Raw genomic sequence first — 18,905 nt, 5'->3', positions numbered from 1 at the left:
ACTCAAAATTAAAAACTAGAAGATTTAAGATTGTAAAATGAAATGTGATATTAAGAGAAGCATAGCCAATGATACAACAGGAATCTATAGTCATTAGCATGGAAAAGATTGTTAGTACTAAACTAGAACACAGGTAACTGAAAAAAAATGTTGTAAGACCAGAAGTGGAGCCAGATGTACGTTTAGTGCTGCCTCTGACTGAAGGAGAACAGGCACTCATGTTCTTTTAGTGTGATTTTGTACACACTATGGATCAGCTGGTGAATCTACCAGTAGACTTATTAATGAAGTCCTGTTCTTTAACAAATCCTTCCTGTGTCTGGGATCTGTTAAGAACCTTGAAGACTCTACAATAAAGGAATAAACTAACATTTATTTCCTGGGATTAAAATTGTTTTGCTTTCACAAATATATATATAACATATATATGAAATATAATATATGTATATGATTTAGTTTGATTATATCTCTCGTTACCCTTCTTTATAGCCTTCCTCATCCCACTGAACCTCTTACTCCTCCCTTTAAATCTATGTTAATTCAGGTTTAAGAATGGTGAAGAGATCTTCCCTGGTCCAAAGTCAAGATACAAGATTAAAGTTGAAGGCAAAAAACATACTTTGATCATAGAAGGAGCAACAAAGGCTGACAGTGCGGAGTACTCGGTCATGACAACCGGGGGGCAATCATCTGCCAAACTCAGTGTTGACTGTAAGTAAGGCTCTGGTAGATATCTTCTACACTGGTTTACAAAGAAGATTGTGTTTAACTCTGCTTTTAGGAAACTCTCCAACTACTTAATCCTTTACTTGTGGCATTTTGAAATATGTAGAATTGGACTCAGGTCTCTTAGAAAGGAATCAACTATTTGGTTTAATCGTAAAGCATTGGGCTGTAGAGATTGCTCAGTGGTTAAGGGCACTGGCTGCTCTTCCAGAGGTCCTGAGTTCAATTCCTGACAACTACTCTGTGGCTCCTAACCATCGCATAATGAGATATGGTGCCCTCTTCTGGCCTGTAGGCATACATGCAGGCAGAATGCTGTACCGATAATAAATCTTAAAAAAAAAAAAAAAAAAAAAGTTACCCAGAAAATTATGTGCCTAACTATAAATATGCCAAATGCCTAACTATATCTCACTATCAAATCTAAGTCATTAAACGAAGATTTAACATTCAACATGAAACTTGTAATTGCATTTGGGGTACAAAGAAAACTGTTTAAGCCTAGGGGTGCCACTGAGAACTGTTAGTTAAAGAGCTTGTTTGCAGATGATAAGCTTCCAAAGTATAAGAGAACTAATCTTCTTGTCCAAACGGCCTCTTAAAGTAGTGATTTCTCAAAAACAGTCTATTCACAGCCGCCACAAAAGCTAAAGTAACTGAACGTCATGATCCCGATGGTTGCTCACACATGCAGAGCAGACATCTTTCTTCTTTACTCCTTTATTGGTCCAGCTGCACTTCATACGATCACAGACTTAAAGAGAAACCATCCCGACATGCTTCTTATGATTCATGGAACTGTGGCCATTTTAGTTTAATCTAAAAATGTGTGTTGACCATAGGCAGGGGTTTTATCTGACATTTATATCCATTTAAAGTAATTAAAGTCAGTTCTAACATCATGAGATATATCTATTTCTAAAAATTATTATGCTGTACAAACATATGTGTTAATAACCCCAAGATTTATGTAATAAATAAGACTTGAGGTATTACAGTCAAAAACTCTGCTAGTCATACATTAAAAACAAAGGGTGGAGAAATTGGCTCTGTTGTTAAGAATATGCACTGCTCTTACAGAGGACCCAGGTTCAATTGGAATACCCACATGGTGGCTTACAACCTTCTGTAGCTCCAATTCCAAGGGGTTTGATGCCTTCTTCTGCCCTTCATGGGCCCCAGGCATGCACATGGTATATATACATACATGTAAGTAAACACTCATTCATATAAAATAAAAACAAATACATCTTTTTAACAAACAAATACCTCATTCAAAAGAACAAAAAAACAGTACCATGTATTTTCCCCATGTTAAATTGTTGATAAATACAGCACTTTATCTCAAAAGGGTCCTGAGATTTGTTTGTGGGCATGGTGTTGGGATGCCTGTAGCTTAAAGGGCATTGTGGATTATCTGAAATCAGATGAGCAGTTGTAACCTTAGATGTGAATGGGTATGGTTCATGTCCTATGGATGCACAAACATCATCATAAATATTTGAGATGCTTGTGTTATGCTAGGTTCTACTCGGTTACATCCTCTACATTGGAATAAGCTGTCACCTTCAGAGCATGTGTTACAGAAGATCTGACAGGGCACTGTGAAATGCCATCATGTTAGCTGGTTTGGAGTGTGGGTGTGGATCCATAACGTTCTTTATCTCTACAGTGAGACCTCTAAAGATCACAACGCCTCTGACTGATCAGACTGTAAAACTTGGGAAAGAAGTATGCTTGAAGTGTGAAATCTCTGAAAATGTACCAGGGAAATGGACAAAAAATGGCCTCCCTGTTCAGGAGGGTGAACGTCTGAAGGTTGTTCACAAGGGAAGGTAAGCAAGCCAGGTGGGCCGTCCGTAAAGAATTATCCACATTCACTTTTCCTGCTTCCTGAATTATGTATCCACTGACTCTTTGGAGAGTAGGGAGATGTCCTCTCTAGTCAAGTAAGAACTGGTGAATGCTTTGCTGTAAATCACATCCTGCTTGAGATCTTATACCTACACCCCATACTATGGCGTATCATCTGACACCTATCAACTGCACCATCCAAAGCTGTGGTTACAGGAGTGACTATGTGCATTCTAGTGGAAGACCTGACACATTACCAGCTGGCCCAAATGTTCAATAAGATATTAAGAGACCATAGGTTTGGACTGATGGGACCAGCAGACCCACGCTGAACTTCTACTCTACTTTGCCCAGACAAGTTGTTTATCTAACCTTGCAGAAATTGAGATAATGAGGAATAATACTAAACCCTTGAATAGGACACATTGAGTTTACATGATGAGTGTTCCCTCTGCTTTAACCCGTAAAAGAGTCACTTGGGAAGAGCATACATTTTGTTGTCTGTTGCTGCTTCCCCTGCCTTTTCTCTACAATACCAACCTTCACTGCATAGTTTATTGGGGCACTAGTTCTATTTCGTAGCATTTGTTGCCTGATTCCAGAATGCAAATAATTGTCAATTAAGATCCTTATATCATGAGACTGGAGAAATGGCTCAGTGGTTAAGAGCACTGGTTGCTCTTTTAGAGGATCAGTGTTCAATTCCCAGCACCCACATGGTGCCTTACAACTGTCTTAATTCTAGTTTCAAAGGATCTGATGCCCTCTTCTGGCCTCTACAGGCACTACATGCACACAGCACACATAACAAAAGCAAGCAAAACACCCATACACAATACACATACAATAAAAATAAAGTAAATCTTTAAAAAATAAAACTTTGACACCATAATTATTGTCAGCCTTTAATAAAAACATCTATCACATGACCTTCCTTCTATTTTTTTTTTTATTATGGGAAAGCATAATTGCCTAGAATCTAGCAAACATTTAAGGCAAGAAATTGAACTTTAACTTATGAGCTCTCAAAATAGATCACAAATAGATTTCTGGGACTTAAAAATTCTTTGAAATTTTATATGTATATAAAAATACAGACATTCCTTATGTCCTTCATATGTGTGTCTATGTCAGTGTATATGTGTGGTACTGGGGATTGAACCCAGAACCTCATATGTGCTAAGTTAATGCTCTACCACTAAGCTACATCCTATCCCCAAATTGCACACTTTTAAAAAAAATTTTTTTTCGAGACAGGGTTTCTCTGTGTAATAGTCCTGCCTGTCCTAGAACTCACTCTGTAGACCAGGCTGGCCTTGAACTCACAGAGATCTCCCTGACACTGCCTCCCAAGTGCTGTGACTATAGGCACACACCACTGTCTCCCAGCATTAAACTGTACACTTTTCAGACGTTTTGAATGAGAGGATCCATAGGCTCCATCCAATCCTCATTGATCCATGGCCCATAAACTTAACAACTATTGCTCTTTGATGTATATAGCCAAAGTCAGTATTTGCCTTTGTGATTTCTTCTATATTTAAATGTAGCATTATTAAGATGCTATATTTTGTTCTTTTTGAAGTTATAAGAAAAAAACAGACATTTGCATACATAATAAGCAGGTTGAATTTGTAGAGATACTTTCATATAATCCACACCAGATCTGACTTGGGTTAATAATTTTTTTTTCAAGACAGGGTTTCTCTGTGTAGCCCTGGCTGTCCTGGAACTCACTCTGTAGACCAGGCTGGCCTCAAACTCAGTAATCTGCCTGCCTCTGCCTCCCAAGTGCTGGGATTAAAGGCGTGTGTCACCACGGCCTGGCTCAATAAATTGAATAACCACACCACACACACACACACACACACACACACACACTGTCTCTCTCTTTCTCCCTCTCCTATATGAAGTAGGTGAAGAATAAAAGACAAATGTCTCTTCAGTTTGGGTCATGTATACTCTACACCCTTGCAAAGTGTTACACATATGGTTTTCTTCTTTCTTTAGAATCCACAAGTTAGTCATAGCCAATGCTCTCATTGAAGATGAAGGTGAATATGTATTTACACCAGATGCCTACAATGTTCCTTTGTCTGCCAAAGTTCATGTCATTGGTGAGTAGATCAAAGGAATTATTGTATAGCTGACTACTTGTTTGCTTACCTTAGACTCTAATGCATTGAAAACAAAATAGCTTAAAAGACATATCAATTGCGATTATTCATTATAAGTAATTGATTTGTAAATATGACAAGAAGCAACTTTATAGGGTGCCAAGCACTAACTGCCACAGCGGCTTTCTCTATATTATACATATTTTACCCAGGTGAAAAACTGATTGTTACCAATGCTTATCAGTAGCTAGTCACTAGCCAAAATACCACGTGGAAATGTCTGTGATAACAAAAGCCCTGCTGACTATTCCAGACCCTCCCAAAATCATCCTGGATGGCCTGGATGCTGATAACACAGTAACGGTGATTGCTGGAAGCAAGCTTCGTTTGGAGATTCCTGTCACAGGGGAACCACCTCCCAAAGCCATCTGGAGCAGAGCAGATAAGGTTTGTTACACGTGCATGCCTGCATGCATGACACACATGCATGAATGCTGCACACAAGCACAGGCATGCACATGACCCGACCCTCTCCTTTCTCTTTGACCCTGTGATTCAGGTACAGGGAAAAGGCACAAATTGATGTGTATGCTACAGCTGGCTGTAGTGGTCCATGTCTTTAATCCCAACACTGGAAAGAAACACAGGCAGACTTCTGTGACTTGGAAGCTAGCCTGGCCTACAGGGCAGTCAAAGCTACAGAATGAGACCCTGTCTCAAAACACACACACACACACACACAGAGAGAGAGAGAGAGAGAGAGAGAGAGAGAGAGAGAGAGAGAGAGAGAGAGAGAGAGAGAGAGAGAGAGAGAGGTGGGGGGAGAAAGAGAACAAAACAAACAAAAAAACAACATTACAGTATAATTCCTCTGAAAAGAGAATAAAAGTTGATTTTTGCATGAATCTATCGATCATTTGTTTTTATATTTTTAGCCACCTATTTATCTGGCTAATCATGATTTTGTGACTTAGAAACATAGTCCCACCTTATAGTCCACGGATGTCATGGGGCAGAAAGGAAGAGAAGCAGTAAAATAAGGAACAAAATCACTTTGCATAGTAAAAAGTGCCATGGAAATAACAGGACTTGCTAAGCTGGGCATGGTGTCCCTTCCATAACAATGACACTGAGTAAGATAGGAATATTCAAGGACAGCAAAGGCTAAACTGAGATACTTTACCCTCCACCCCAAAAAATAAACAAACTTGAGAGCATATCATGATAGCAACCGGGCTGACAGTAACCAAAGCCTCCACAGCGGACAGCAAGAAACTCCATCCATGAATTCTGAAGGGATTTGATCTCCTGGCGAAGGCCATGCAAGCACCAAGGTCAAAGACAGAGCATGAGCTTAGCGTGTGGGAGGCCTAGGAAGCCACTGCTGCTGGGGCATGTAGACCAGGAGAAAACAAAAGATGAGGGGGAAGGGGTAAAGTATCTCAGTTTAAGCACTCCCTGGCTTCTTGGCAGGGGAAAAAAATTAAAAGCAAACATAAGACTTTTACTTCCAGCAAAATGGAACCACAAGAACCCAACTTAAATTCTCACACACATAAAATAATCCCCAAATTGATAAAATTGTATGAACAGTTATTTTTCTGGACATTGGAACCAGGTCAAGTTATGAAAAGTGATGGCTCAGAATATGATAATAAGTGAGGGTATCCTACACTGCCCTGCTTGCTGCCTTGGGGGAGTTCTCCAGTGGTGGCTGTAGTGGGGGTGGGGGTGGGGGTGGGGGTCTTACAAGTAGAGACTTTGCCTGACATGTATGAGGCCCTGCGTCTGGTTCCTAGCAGAGGAAAGAGAGAAGAAGGGAGATATTTCAATCCCAGGTAATATACAAGGAGTAAGCACCCAGACATAACCTAAAGACCATTTAGAGTTTTTTCATACAAGAAGCCCAAGGAGGCAGAAGTTCATGCACGGGAGTGGAAAGCTGCTCAGATCAAGCCCTGGGGCTCTTGGACTAGTATGGTGACACATGCCTTTATTCCCAGTACTCTGGAGGCAGAGGCATGAACGTCACTGTGAATTCAAGGCTGGTCTGGTTCAAGACCAGCCAGGGATATGCAGTGGACATCAGGCTTAGGAGATCAGAGGTTGGGGGTGTAGCTCAGTGGTTTAAGAATTTAACATAGCAGAAAATAGAAGAGTACAGCAGACAACTCAGCTTTTCTCTGCCACTTGGGATCAGCCATTCTTCCACATCCTTATCTAAAGTGGAAGCTTGAGGCTGAGAGATGGCTCAGTGGTTAAGAACACATGTTGCTCTTGCAAAGGACCCAGGAGTCCGTTCCCAACACCTACACAGCAGCTAACAACCATCTGTAACTCCAGCTCCAGGAGTCCTGGCAAGGTCTTCAGACCCTCAGAAGCACCGCATATACATGGTGCATAGACATATGCAGGCAAGACAGCATACACATAAAATAAAAGTAAATACATCTTTTAAAAATAATGGAAACTTAATATTCAACCGAGTGGAAGATTATCCTTGCACCGTTTTCCAATACCACTCACCCACCACCATGTTTTTTTGTGTTTTGCCTTGTTTGTTTTTGGATCTCACCATGTAGCTCTGGCTGGCCTTGAACTTGCTAAATGGAACATGCTGATCTCAAACTCACAGAGATCCACCACCAGAGTGCTGGGATTAAAGATGAGTGCCCCCACTCCCAGCCTTTTCAATGTCTTCCCATTTTTGTTTTTGTTTTTGTTTTTTTTTTTTTCAAGACATCCATGCAAATGAAAACCATGAGTCTCTGATATGGGTTGGTGTCCCAAAAGGACCCCTTCTACCCTTGTATTTCTCCATCCTCTGTCTTTCTCTTGGGAAAGCTTCTAGTTAATGACCTTTTGAATCCAGCCCTGGCTCTCTGCCTCTCAGCAGTGTAGGCGTAAGCACCTGAAGTCTGGGTTTCCTCCTGTGTAAATGGAATAGGTTGACCTGATAATGTGGATGTTGGGCACTCAGGCCTGCCTGGCTGGGATCCTTAGGTGCCCTCGAGTGGCTCTTGTCAGTCCATCACAACATGTTTGCTTCTTCCCTGTCAGGCTATTATGGAGGGCAGTGGTCGGATCAGGGCAGAATCCTACCCCGACAGCAGCACGCTGGTCATTGATGTGGCCGAGAGAGATGACTCTGGTGTGTACAACATAAATCTGAAAAATGAGGCTGGAGAAGCACATGCAAGCATCAAGATTAAGGTTGTGGGTAAGTTCTCCAGGGGAACAAACCTCTTAGACTCTGACATACATAGCTTTATTTTACCAACCAGCATCTCTCTTTTTCTACCTTTGTTGTTTTTCTCTTTGTGTTACCTTCCTTCCTCTTATTTTTCTCCTATGTTTTCTCACCTAGAGGACTTCTCAATGGAGAAACTAAATAGTTAGGGGTGTTATTGGTCATACCTCTACAAAGTTGCCCATCCCTTTGGGTGTCCTTTAAAAGTCTTTAAGAACTTTTTTTACAATGAAGATATAATTACATTACTTTGCCTCTTTTCCTCCATCCAGTATCTCCCATGCCCTATAACTCCCTCTCAAATTCATGGATACACACACACACATACACACACACACACACACACACACACACACACACACACACCTACATATGTAGAAATACAGTCTGTATGGTTTCAGGACTGACCACTTGGTGTTGGATAACCAATTAGGAAGCTCATCCCTGGGGAAGACTATTTCTCTCACTCTCAGCATCCCTTAGTCACCTGTGTAGTTCTTTGTGTATGGGTGAAACCCCGTGAGATTTGCCCCTTCTAGGTACATTGACTGGTGTTGTATTTGTTTGGGTCTTGTTTGGGCAGCATATTATTGAGGTGTCATGGGTGAGGCTTCTCTGTTTTCTAGGAGACACAATCTCACAGCAGATGCCCTGCTCCTCCGGCTCTTACAATCTTTCTGTCCCCTCTTCTGCAATGTTCCCAGAGTCTTGGGTTTCAGGCTTATATTGTAGATGTAGCAACTGGTGCTGGGCATCCCACGCTCTTCTGTATTTGAACAGTTGTGATAATTGTGGTAGTTTGCTTTCCTGCATTGTGAGAACTAATTTGTGGGCATAAGGATAAGTAGTTAAACACAGTTAGGAATTGTACTGACTTAGTAAGATGCTGGCAGTGGGTTCTCCTCTAAGACCCATGATCTCACTAGCTCTGGGTAGTTGCGTTTGGGCACCAGATAAAGGTCACTGAAACACAGTTGCTAATTTCCCGTATCATTTTGAGGGATAGTAACCATGTACATTGTTCCTTAGCTTTCTAAATGCATTTTCACTCAGCTAAAACCCAATGACTTGAGTCCCCTGACTATTAGTGTTCCAGATTCTCCTGGACCCCTCTTTTCACTTCAAATTTCCTTGAGGAACCATTATTTCAAAGTGACTCCAAATTCGTCACTTTATCAAAAGTGTAACTATACATTAACATAGATAGTGTCTTGCCAATTCTGAGTTGAATTCCTCCAATCAGCATCTTGAATCTTCTATTTGATATAAAATTGACGATAATTAGTCCTTGGTTTCCCTCTGCTGGAAGTTAATTTTGTAATCATAAAAAAAAATCTATATCTAACATTTAGGTGATAATTTCTTCTCACCACTTTCAGAGTGGGTATGAGTATCTGGTTCCATATAGAATGCATCCTTTAATGTGACAATTTTCAAAGATTTGTAGATGTTGTTATGTTTATTTTCTTTGAGCTCTTTCCCCTTATGTAGGCATGATTTTTTAGGGCTATTTTATTGGATTCTTATATCTACCACCCTTCCGAACCTTACTTTACTCTAAGCCCTTCCAACCCCCAGTGCTAGGTGGGAGAGAAAGTTATAGGGAAAAGGTGACATAGACTTCTTTAGACTACTTCTTGTTGATTAGGGGTGTCAAGTTCCCTGGGGCTAGTGTAGTCTTCATCATTAGGATATCCAGTTTTTCCTTCTCATCTCTTTGCTCAAGACCACTTGACAAACTGCAGCAACAGGAACCAGCAGCAGTGGTAGCCTCCTTAGATGGCATGCCTGCCCCAGCCCCTCTTGGGGCTCTAGCATTTATACCCTCTGAAAAGTTCCCAAAGTTCCAAATGTAAACTATCTGCAGCTGGGCAAAAGTCACTCCCCTGCTAGAGGACAAGGCAAATCATAATCACCTGCTGTGAAGCAGCCTCTAATCCCACACCTGAGATTAAAACAAAAACAGAAAAACATAGTCACATTAAATAACTGGGTTTTTAAAGAAACCAAAATTCTCACTACACACTTACCCTGTTATTTTGTCCAAGTTAGTTTTTAAATGTATTTCAGAAAAACAACAACAACTTGGTATCAGGTTCTGAATTTTACCCAAACCCCTGTTTTTCTTATTAACATTATTCTATTCTGTCTACTACAGATATCCCTGATCCTCCAGTAGCACCAAATGTGACAGAAGTGGGAGATGACTGGTGCATCATGAACTGGGAGCCTCCTGTCTATGATGGAGGGTCTCCAATCTTAGGTAATCGCATAGTTATCAGCCCACATTACTGCCAGTGCAGTTGGTGTTCTCTTAAAGCATATTAGAATGGAATACATTCTAGAAATTAAATCTAGGGAAAAAAAATCTGTTGAGTTGGTAGAGTCCTGGCCTAGCATACAGGAGGCTCTGGACTCAACTCTTAGCACTGCCAAAGAAGAAAAGGAAGAGATGATACTTACACTATATATAATAGTATATGATGATGCTTATAATATTGTACATAGTATAATATTATACTATGACTTCAAATAGCTGTTGAAATTGAGATATCTATTGTAATGTTCTGATTCCTTGAGAATTGAACAGCTCCGTGGCATGTCCCCTAGCACTTCTTTTCCTTGCTTGCTTTCTCTTTTCATTCAGCAACTAATTCTGAGACAGCTCCAAGTCTAACTCCCATTCTTCTGGTCAGTAACTACCATACATTGGGTTGTGTGTTAATTATTGTTCTATTGTTCTGAAGAGACACCATGGCCAAGGCAACTCTTATAGAAGCAAGAATTTAACTGGGGACTTGCTTACAGTTTTAGAGGGTTTGTCCGTGATCATCATGGTGGGAAGCAGACAGGTATGGTACTGGAGCAGTAGCTGAGAACTTTAAATCCTGATCTGTACCCAGCAGGCCGGGAGTTGGGCCTGATATAAGCTTTTGAAACTTCAAAGCCTACTCCTAGTGATGCATCTCCTCCTACAAGGCCATGCCTCCTAATCCTTCCCAAACAGTTCTACTAACTGACTAAGCATTCAAGCATATGAGCTAATAGGGGCCGTTCCCCAAACCACCTCAGGTTGTGTCACAAAGTAATTTATTTTATCACTAAATTCTTAGGAGAATTTGCTTTCTTAATGGAGAAATAATTTTTTCTATAGATAGTAATAAAATTCACAAAACTAATCTTTTTTCTCTCCTTATTTCCATTGCTATAACCTTGGCTCTTGGTTGCTCAACAACAATGACTAAGTTGCCAGGAGCTACATGTCTCTAACTCATTTTTCTTCCTTTCCTAGTACAATCTTACTTTTTGTATTCCTATTATTTCATCTGTGTTTTATAGAATTCACAGTTGTGTCATCTGGTCTCTAACAACTAGTGGGAAACGGTGCATTAAAGTATAAATGTATTTGGCTATTTCACTCAGTCTACTTAGAATATATAAAAATTTAAGAACTACTGTCTAATAAAGTTTAACTTTGGAGACAAGATAAAGAGAAACAAAACACAAAACAAAAAACCTGAGTCTCTCTTTTGTTCACCTACAGGATATTTTATTGAGAGGAAAAAGAAACAAAGCTCCAGGTGGATGAGACTAAATTTTGATCTCTGCAAAGAGACAACATTTGAGCCCAAGAAGATGATTGAAGGCGTGGCCTATGAGGTCCGCATCTTTGCGGTCAATGCCATTGGCATCTCTAAGCCCAGTATGCCCTCCAAGCCCTTTGTTCCTTTGGGTGAGTCCAGAGAAATGCCTCTGTTGTGGACATCACTGCCCCAGATTGTTACAGTTTTCCCTCTGACGTCTAAGCTGTGTGGGACCTGGAGCTTCTTAGAGTGGTAGGGTGGGTGGGAGGCCAGACATCGTTAAGGGCAACATTATAAAAATGTTCAAACTGACTTTTAAGATGTTGACCATCTTCAGAATGTAGGCCCTGGAGTTCATTTCCAGAACTCCAGTGGGAGCTGTGGGTGGCTCCCATTGCCACTTCTGGCTCTAAACATGTAGCTGGGGCCATGTGACTGCTGTCCATTCTCCTTCCTCAAGTATCATAGACCAAACTACGTTTGACAATGAACCTCTTTGCTTTATAACTGCTTCTTAGTTTATGACAGCGTCTTAAGTTTATCTATGAAACATCCACAAAATATCCAGGCAAATGAAAGATAAGCTGTCTCCACTGTTTTACTGTGTTAAAGTGTTTCTTAAGAAATGGGAAATTCAGCTGGGCATGGTGATGCATACCTTTAAATCCAGCATTTAGGAGATTAAGGTATGTGGATCTCTGAGAATTCAAGGCCAGCCTGGTCTACAAAGTGAGTTCCAGGACAGCCAGGTCTGTTATACAGAGAAACCCTGTCTTCACTCACCCACCCTCCCAAAAAAATAAAAAAGAAAGAAAAGGTAAATTCAGTACAAGAGTTTGCTTTAAAAGTACAAGTCTAAGGTCTGGAAAGTGGCTCAGTGATTAAGAGCAGAGGACTGATCCTGTATCCATGTCATAGTCGCCTGTAACTTGTTCTTGGGGATTTGACAATTCATTTGAATGCCAGGTCCCTGCACATATGTGCCCATAACCCCCTCCCACATATATACACATAACTTAACACAATAAATATTTAAAATGATAGGGCTATGGGAATTTTACTCTAGAATATTAGGTCCCTGAGACTGATTTCTCTAAGTCCCTTTGGCTGCCCGGCCTCTCATACAAACATTTCAAAGTGGAGAAAGAGGGTGTCAATCTTTCCAAGACTCATGTCAGTCAGACATTTGGCCTACATGTGGCCAAGCTCCGGGCATTCTCAATGAGTCCTGGTAAGACACAGAGCTAACATGGGTATTTTTAGTGGTGTCCCAGTTGTCTTATCGCAGGTGCTCTGTCATGGCTCCGTGCTCACGGCTGCTTCTTCTGACCTCCATCTTTTTAGCTGTGACCAGCCCTCCTACTCTTCTGGCTGTCGACTCCGTGACTGACTCCTCTGTGACAATGAAGTGGAGGCCCCCAGACCAGATTGGCGCAGCAGGTTTAGATGGCTATGTGCTAGAGTATTGCTTTGAAGGAAGTAAGTACATCTAGATGTTACAGTGATTACCGTCAGCGCTAGGTGAGATATGCCTCGCTTCCTTTTGTCTTTCTTGGGAAATCATCGCTTTCTTACAAAAAATGATGCCAAGCCAAAGGTCATCTTTCTAAGATGTAGGTGAATATAAATTTCTTCTAGTATTTAATGCTACAAATATAGATGATAAAACAGAATAAAAATCTTAATTAGACTGTAAGGCTGGACATCACCACTGTGCTGGCAGAGGACAACAGTCCTTTGGCAAAATTTTGGGGACATCTATTTCTAGATTGGGTGTAGCTTCAGCATGCCACTGAGCAATGGAAGTCTACTTATGGGCAAGCACAGGGAGAGAAACTGTGTATTCACAGTTTGCCAACCAACATGCATCTCCTTCCTCCTTAAAGAAAGGAATAATAAAAGTAAATTCTTAATTCCAAGGAGATAGGATTAAATCCCAGAGAGAGTGACACATTCAGCATGTGGCAGTAACTTATCTCAAGGTTTGAGTATATGAATATTAAATTTTGGAGGAGAAAGAAACGAGTCCAAAGAGCCCCCATGATTAAATTAAAAGAGGGAGAAAGGGAACTACACCCAAAAAGGTGTAACAGTCACTCATTGCCTATTGTTTTTAATTTCCTGCTTGCCATGACCAGAAGAAAATGACATTTGGAAATGAATTGTGGGGTATAACTCAGTAGTAGAGCATTTGCTTAGAGTGTGGTAGGTTCTGAGTTCTATCCCAAATAGGAAAAAGAAAGAAAAGAAAAAAGAGAGGAAGAAAGAAGTAAAAAAAAAAGGGAAAAGGAAGGAAGAAAGGAAGAAAGGAAAGAAGAAAGGAAGAAAGAAAGAAAGGAAGGAAGGAAGGAAGGAAGGAAGGAAGGAAGGAAGGAAGGAAGGAAGGAAGGACAATAGATGTATAAGACAGAAACAGCCTGGCTCTAGTCTCAGGTTCCTCTCTGGTTGATAGTAGGCAAATAGTTCCCAAAAGAAGCTTACTGAGGTCCCACAAATCAAAGGCCAAAAATTAACTTCTAAAACCATTCTTTGGACCCCAAACTTTAACACTGAAGTTCCCCGTGAAGCAAAGAAACAGTACATTTGAGAATCAAGAATGTAAACACCGATGGATGTCCCTGGAAGAAAAGCACTGTAGAGAAGAAACTTACGAAGAGAAACTGTTGAAATCCCAGAGTGCACTGCGGCCCTGGCAGAGCCACAGCTGCCACTCAGGAAGAAGTGCCGATGGGGATGAAGTACCCAGTGCTACCGGGTCTCTTTACTCAGCCTCACTCCACTTGATCTGCTTTCTCCAACCTTCTGAAGGCCCTTGATCCAGAGCCAGCGTGGGAGGGGGGATGTTAAAAGAAAAAAGCCCAGGGTTAACATAGCCAGGGAAGTGGGTGTTGTGACTTATTCAACAAGAAAATCCTCCAGCCTTTCTGAGTATGGCTTGTTTGCATCCCGCTGTCCTGGGCGATCCATTCTGCTTTTCAGACGACCCAGCCAGCAGGATCTCTTAACCTTATATGTCATGAGGCTTCTGAACAACAACCTTCTGTATGTGAATGAAACGGAGCAAATTCTTTACTCTTTTCTTTCTGATAGGTTTAAAACGTAAGAAGATACAGCAAAATGATAGATGGCTGTCATTTTGATGTTACCCACCTTAGATAAAATACAACGAACTGTATTTTACGTCATCTGTGTGTGGTCTGTGTAGATATATATGTATATGAGGATATACATATGTATATGTACACGGTCATTATGTATATATTTGCCACGTAACATGTCGGAATTAGCTTTCTATGGAAACTCTTTCATAACGTGTATCTTTCTCCTTGTCTTTCCTTGTTTTCTTAATGTGGCTGCCTGATTCTTCATTCTCTTTTAATGGCTGCTATTCTCCAGAACTAATTTTCTCAAGTGTTTGAATGCTTTTGGATATGTCAGGTTTATTCTATAAAAGAAGTCTTATATAAGGTTGTGTGCATTTTTATTATCATTCTGTCTTTTCTATTCTATTTTTAATGCCTGAAGCGTTTTATTCCTATTTTTCTTCCTTCATTCCAATTCATCTTTTTCTTAAAACATACCTCACTCATTAGTAAACAATGTCCATATTCCCTCCCCCACCCTCAGGCATCCTTCTTTCTGTTCCCGAGTTAGCCTAGCTCCAGCGTGAAGAGATGGGCTATTTTTGTTCCCCTCCCTTCTTGTTTTCTCTTTTATCTGTCCTTTGCTCTTCTGGACTTTTCCTCATCTCTGTTTCACTTTCCCATCCATCCACTGAGTCTTCACTAGGAAACTAACACAATGACTAGCAAACAGACCATTTGCTGAAAGATGTATCTTTTTTTCAAAGTCATGGGTAATTTTTATCATCCACATGCCCTCTCAGCAGTCAAGACGCCAAACCTCCTTTATAGTTCTGATAGGGTTGGAGAGAGAGAGAGAGAGGCCAAGGTTCCAGAGGCAGCCACTCTAGATTCCTTGTCCCAGTTCATCTCCTTGGTACCAAAATAGGTACATCATTCCAAACCACCGGGACAGGCCTCAAACATTCTGTGGGCCCTTCACATGGACTCCAGGGGCACCGGAATGGCCAGGTTTTTTTTGTTTGTTTTGTTTTGTTTTTTCTTGATTCATTGTCACAGTAACCAGGGCTGCTCCCTGGGTTGCCGGGGCTGATTCATATTTTCACTCGGGATGTCTTAAGGCATGGTATGACAGTGCTACAGTGTCCTCCTAGACTTGGAATGAAGAAGCCCCTCCACAGGAGCATCATGTACCCTAAGGGACTGGATAGGAACACACTGTTTGCTGTGCGCTGCTCCCTCTGATTTTTAGAAGCAAGTCTTTCTTTTCCTTCAAGGTCATTTGCTCTCTAGCTCTTCTTCCCACCTGTAGAGGTGTCTCAGCCTCCTTTCTCCTCTTCTCTTTTCTTAGCCCTTTTCTTCTCTGGGGCAGGTGCCTGGAGGCAAAGCCCACAGGCCTTAGAGAATAAGCTGTGTCTCTCTCTGGAGAATCCCTGCCTCCCCTTAACACGTTTGGTCTCTTGCGTCACTACTTGGAAGAAAAGTCTCTTTGCCTACTTTGCATACTTTACTAACAGAGAATGCTGACTACTGATATAATGTTCTTCTGGTGTGAGAGTGGGTGTCTTTAATTAATTTATTGACGGATTCTCAAAGGTACATCAGCAAAACAGTCTAATGAAAATGGGGAGGCTGCGTATGATCTACCAGGTAATGTATTCTATGAAGCTCTCGGACTTTCTTACTCTTTGAACCATACCTGGGAATGTTCCATGACCTTACATTGAAGGATCTCCCCATGACCTCCACACAGAAGTCCCTAGAGTTGAGGGGAAAGGGGTAACTTTCTCATTGGCTCCAAGACTTTTTTTTTTTTTTTTTTTTTTTTTTACCAGTGGTTATTTCTGACTTTTTAGAAGCTGAAATACGTGTCTGTTCTGGATAAAGTCTTTCGATGATATAGCATTAAGTCAGTGCCACCAAGAATGACAGCTTCCCTGTCTCCCAGGCAACATGTGCTCACAGTTAAAGGGCTGCTCTAATGGAGCTACCAATTGCTGAAAAGAAAATCCAGGTTTTTTGGTTGAGAGAGAAAGGTTGTGCCAACACAGGAGACATCAGCTCATGAGCATCTTCGCTTCTGTGCAGATCAAATTGGCTTTTCTTCATGAGTGCAAATGAATAGGATCAAATTCTTTATGTTCATATTAAGCTTTGTGATAGCAAAACATAATAAATAAGATACCATGTGGCAAGATTAATGCCTTTCTTTCATAAGAAGGGCAATTTCCTGTCTTTCTGAACTTTAAAGCTTATCAATGCATAAATATCAAAGTGATATCAAACAATGTGGAACCACGTTGGAGTAAAGCTGGTCAAAATTATTGGAAACAGTTACTGTTATTCAGGGCACTTGATTCCTAAGTAAGAGCTTTTATTTATTTTTCAGAAATGGCAGAGTCTAATTCAATTCTTTATGTTGTTTATGTTAGCCATTTGGGGGCATTTTTCAGGTATTAGAATAGTCATAACTGGAGTCTAGTCCAGATCATGTTCTCTCCAAAGGATCTAAATGTGGATGAAATGCTGAGTTAGAATTGGTTGTGATGGCCTGGGATGGCTTCTCTTACTAAACGCCGTTTATGCTTCTTTTCTTTGTGTTTGACTGGTTATAGCTGAGGATTGGATAGTTGCAAACACAGACCTGATCGACAAGACCAAGTTCACCATCACAGGTCTACCCACGGATGCGAAGATCTTTGTACGTGTGAAGGCTATTAATGCAGCTGGGGCTAGTGAGCCCAAATACTATTCTCAGCCCATCCTTGTGAAGGAAATCATCGGTAGGTGGCAGGGTCCCACATTTAATCTGCCTTTCCCACCATTTGCTTTTACTCTTTACAATCTCTTTCTAGGGCTGAGGAGAGAGATCAGTCAGTAAAGTCCTCCTGCAGGCATGAGGCCCTGAGATGGATCACTAGAGCCCACAGAAAGTCAGGAATGATGGCGTGCTGTAATCGTGCTGTAATGCTGGCATGACAGAGACAGGCAGATCATTGGGGCTCACTGGCTAGCCACTCTAGCTAAACCAGCAAGCTCCAGGCTAGTAGACCCCCTCAAAAAACAAAGCATTAGCAAAGCCCAAATGTACATCATCCTGAGGAAGGTCACCAAGGATGATCGCTAGTGTGTGTGTGTGTATGCACACACACACACACATACCACATATTTACACCACACTAAACATACACATACAGACACACATACTACACATGCACACAAATGTTCACACACAGACATACTCAACCCCCCCCACATATACCACACTACAGAAGCATATACACTACAACATACACACATATATCACATACATGCACCATACATGCACACATCACACATACACGCATACTATACCATATACATGCACACCACACCTCACACAAATGTGCACACACATACATACACACCACACACAGTCACATCACACCACACACATACACACACACATACCACAAAGATATATCACACCACACACACAAACACACACAAATGTACACAGATACCCCAATCCCATACACACATACATACACACTACACCATACATATATACATAAGTACATACATACACACACATACCATACCACACACACAGTGTGCACATACAGACATAAACACACCCCAACCTCACACACACACACCACACACACAAATGTGTACACACAGACATACACACACACACACAATATACATATCATAGTACATACCACATACACACCACACATACACCCACATACACACTCACTCATCCCTTTCTTAAGCTTTATTGAGCTGCCATTCCTTTGATAGTTTACGAATGCTTCCTGTAAGTTAAAATTTCACAGAACTCTGCTTTTAAGGCAGTTTAGGAGGGCCAGCTTTGGGCTGTATAATTTAGTATTCAGAAGGCCAGTTAATTGACTTGGCCAGATTCTCTGAACCAACTCTGGTTGAAGTACACCCGCCTTCCAGTTCAAGTGGGCCTCCAGAGCCACAGCCAATTTCATGATGACATGAATACATTCCGGCCTTCTTCAATGTACTAGAGTCTGCACTGATGGTATAAAACTACATGTAAATGAAGCCATTTGTGCCTTTGCATGAATCAAGCCAGTGCCACAGAAAATGACAGCTACCCATTTCCCTGCCACCGTGTTCTCACAGTTAAAAAGCTGCTCTAAGGCCCAGTTTTGTCTTAGAGTGTTGTTGATCAAACATAAGAAATGTCAATTGTAAGCCGGGCAGTAGTGGTGCACACCTTTAATCCCAGCACTTGAGAGGCAGAGACAGGCAGATTTCTGAGTTCAAGGCCAGC

The 18,905-nt window shown here is 41.1% G+C and overlaps 1 protein-coding gene across 18 annotated transcripts in view; it reads left to right on the top strand.

Moving 5' to 3' along the window:
• Positions 1-18,905, top strand: part of Mybpc1 (myosin binding protein C1) — an 86,639-nt gene that overhangs the window by 51,856 nt on the left and 15,878 nt on the right. For 10 of the 18 annotated variants that reach the window (XM_031350241.1, XM_031350238.1, XM_031350240.1 and 7 more), the window contains 10 exons: positions 545-711; positions 2,399-2,561; positions 4,591-4,697; positions 5,011-5,144; positions 7,758-7,917; positions 10,106-10,210; positions 11,492-11,680; positions 12,876-13,010; positions 16,211-16,264; positions 17,230-17,397. In XM_031350241.1, coding sequence (XP_031206101.1) covers positions 545-711; positions 2,399-2,561; positions 4,591-4,697; positions 5,011-5,144; positions 7,758-7,917; positions 10,106-10,210; positions 11,492-11,680; positions 12,876-13,010; positions 16,211-16,264; positions 17,230-17,397 — 1,382 coding nt within the window. The remainder of the gene's footprint in view (positions 1-544; positions 712-2,398; positions 2,562-4,590; positions 4,698-5,010; positions 5,145-7,757; positions 7,918-10,105; positions 10,211-11,491; positions 11,681-12,875; positions 13,011-16,210; positions 16,265-17,229; positions 17,398-18,905) is intronic. The other 8 variants (XM_031350252.1, XM_031350244.1, XM_031350239.1 and 5 more) reach the window with 1 other exon arrangement.

The sequence above is a fragment of the Mastomys coucha genome, unplaced genomic scaffold (genome assembly GCF_008632895.1).
Source record: "Mastomys coucha isolate ucsf_1 unplaced genomic scaffold, UCSF_Mcou_1 pScaffold4, whole genome shotgun sequence".
NCBI classification, from domain to species: domain Eukaryota; kingdom Metazoa; phylum Chordata; class Mammalia; order Rodentia; family Muridae; genus Mastomys; species Mastomys coucha.
This window is presented reverse-complemented; position numbering and strand designations above follow the sequence as displayed.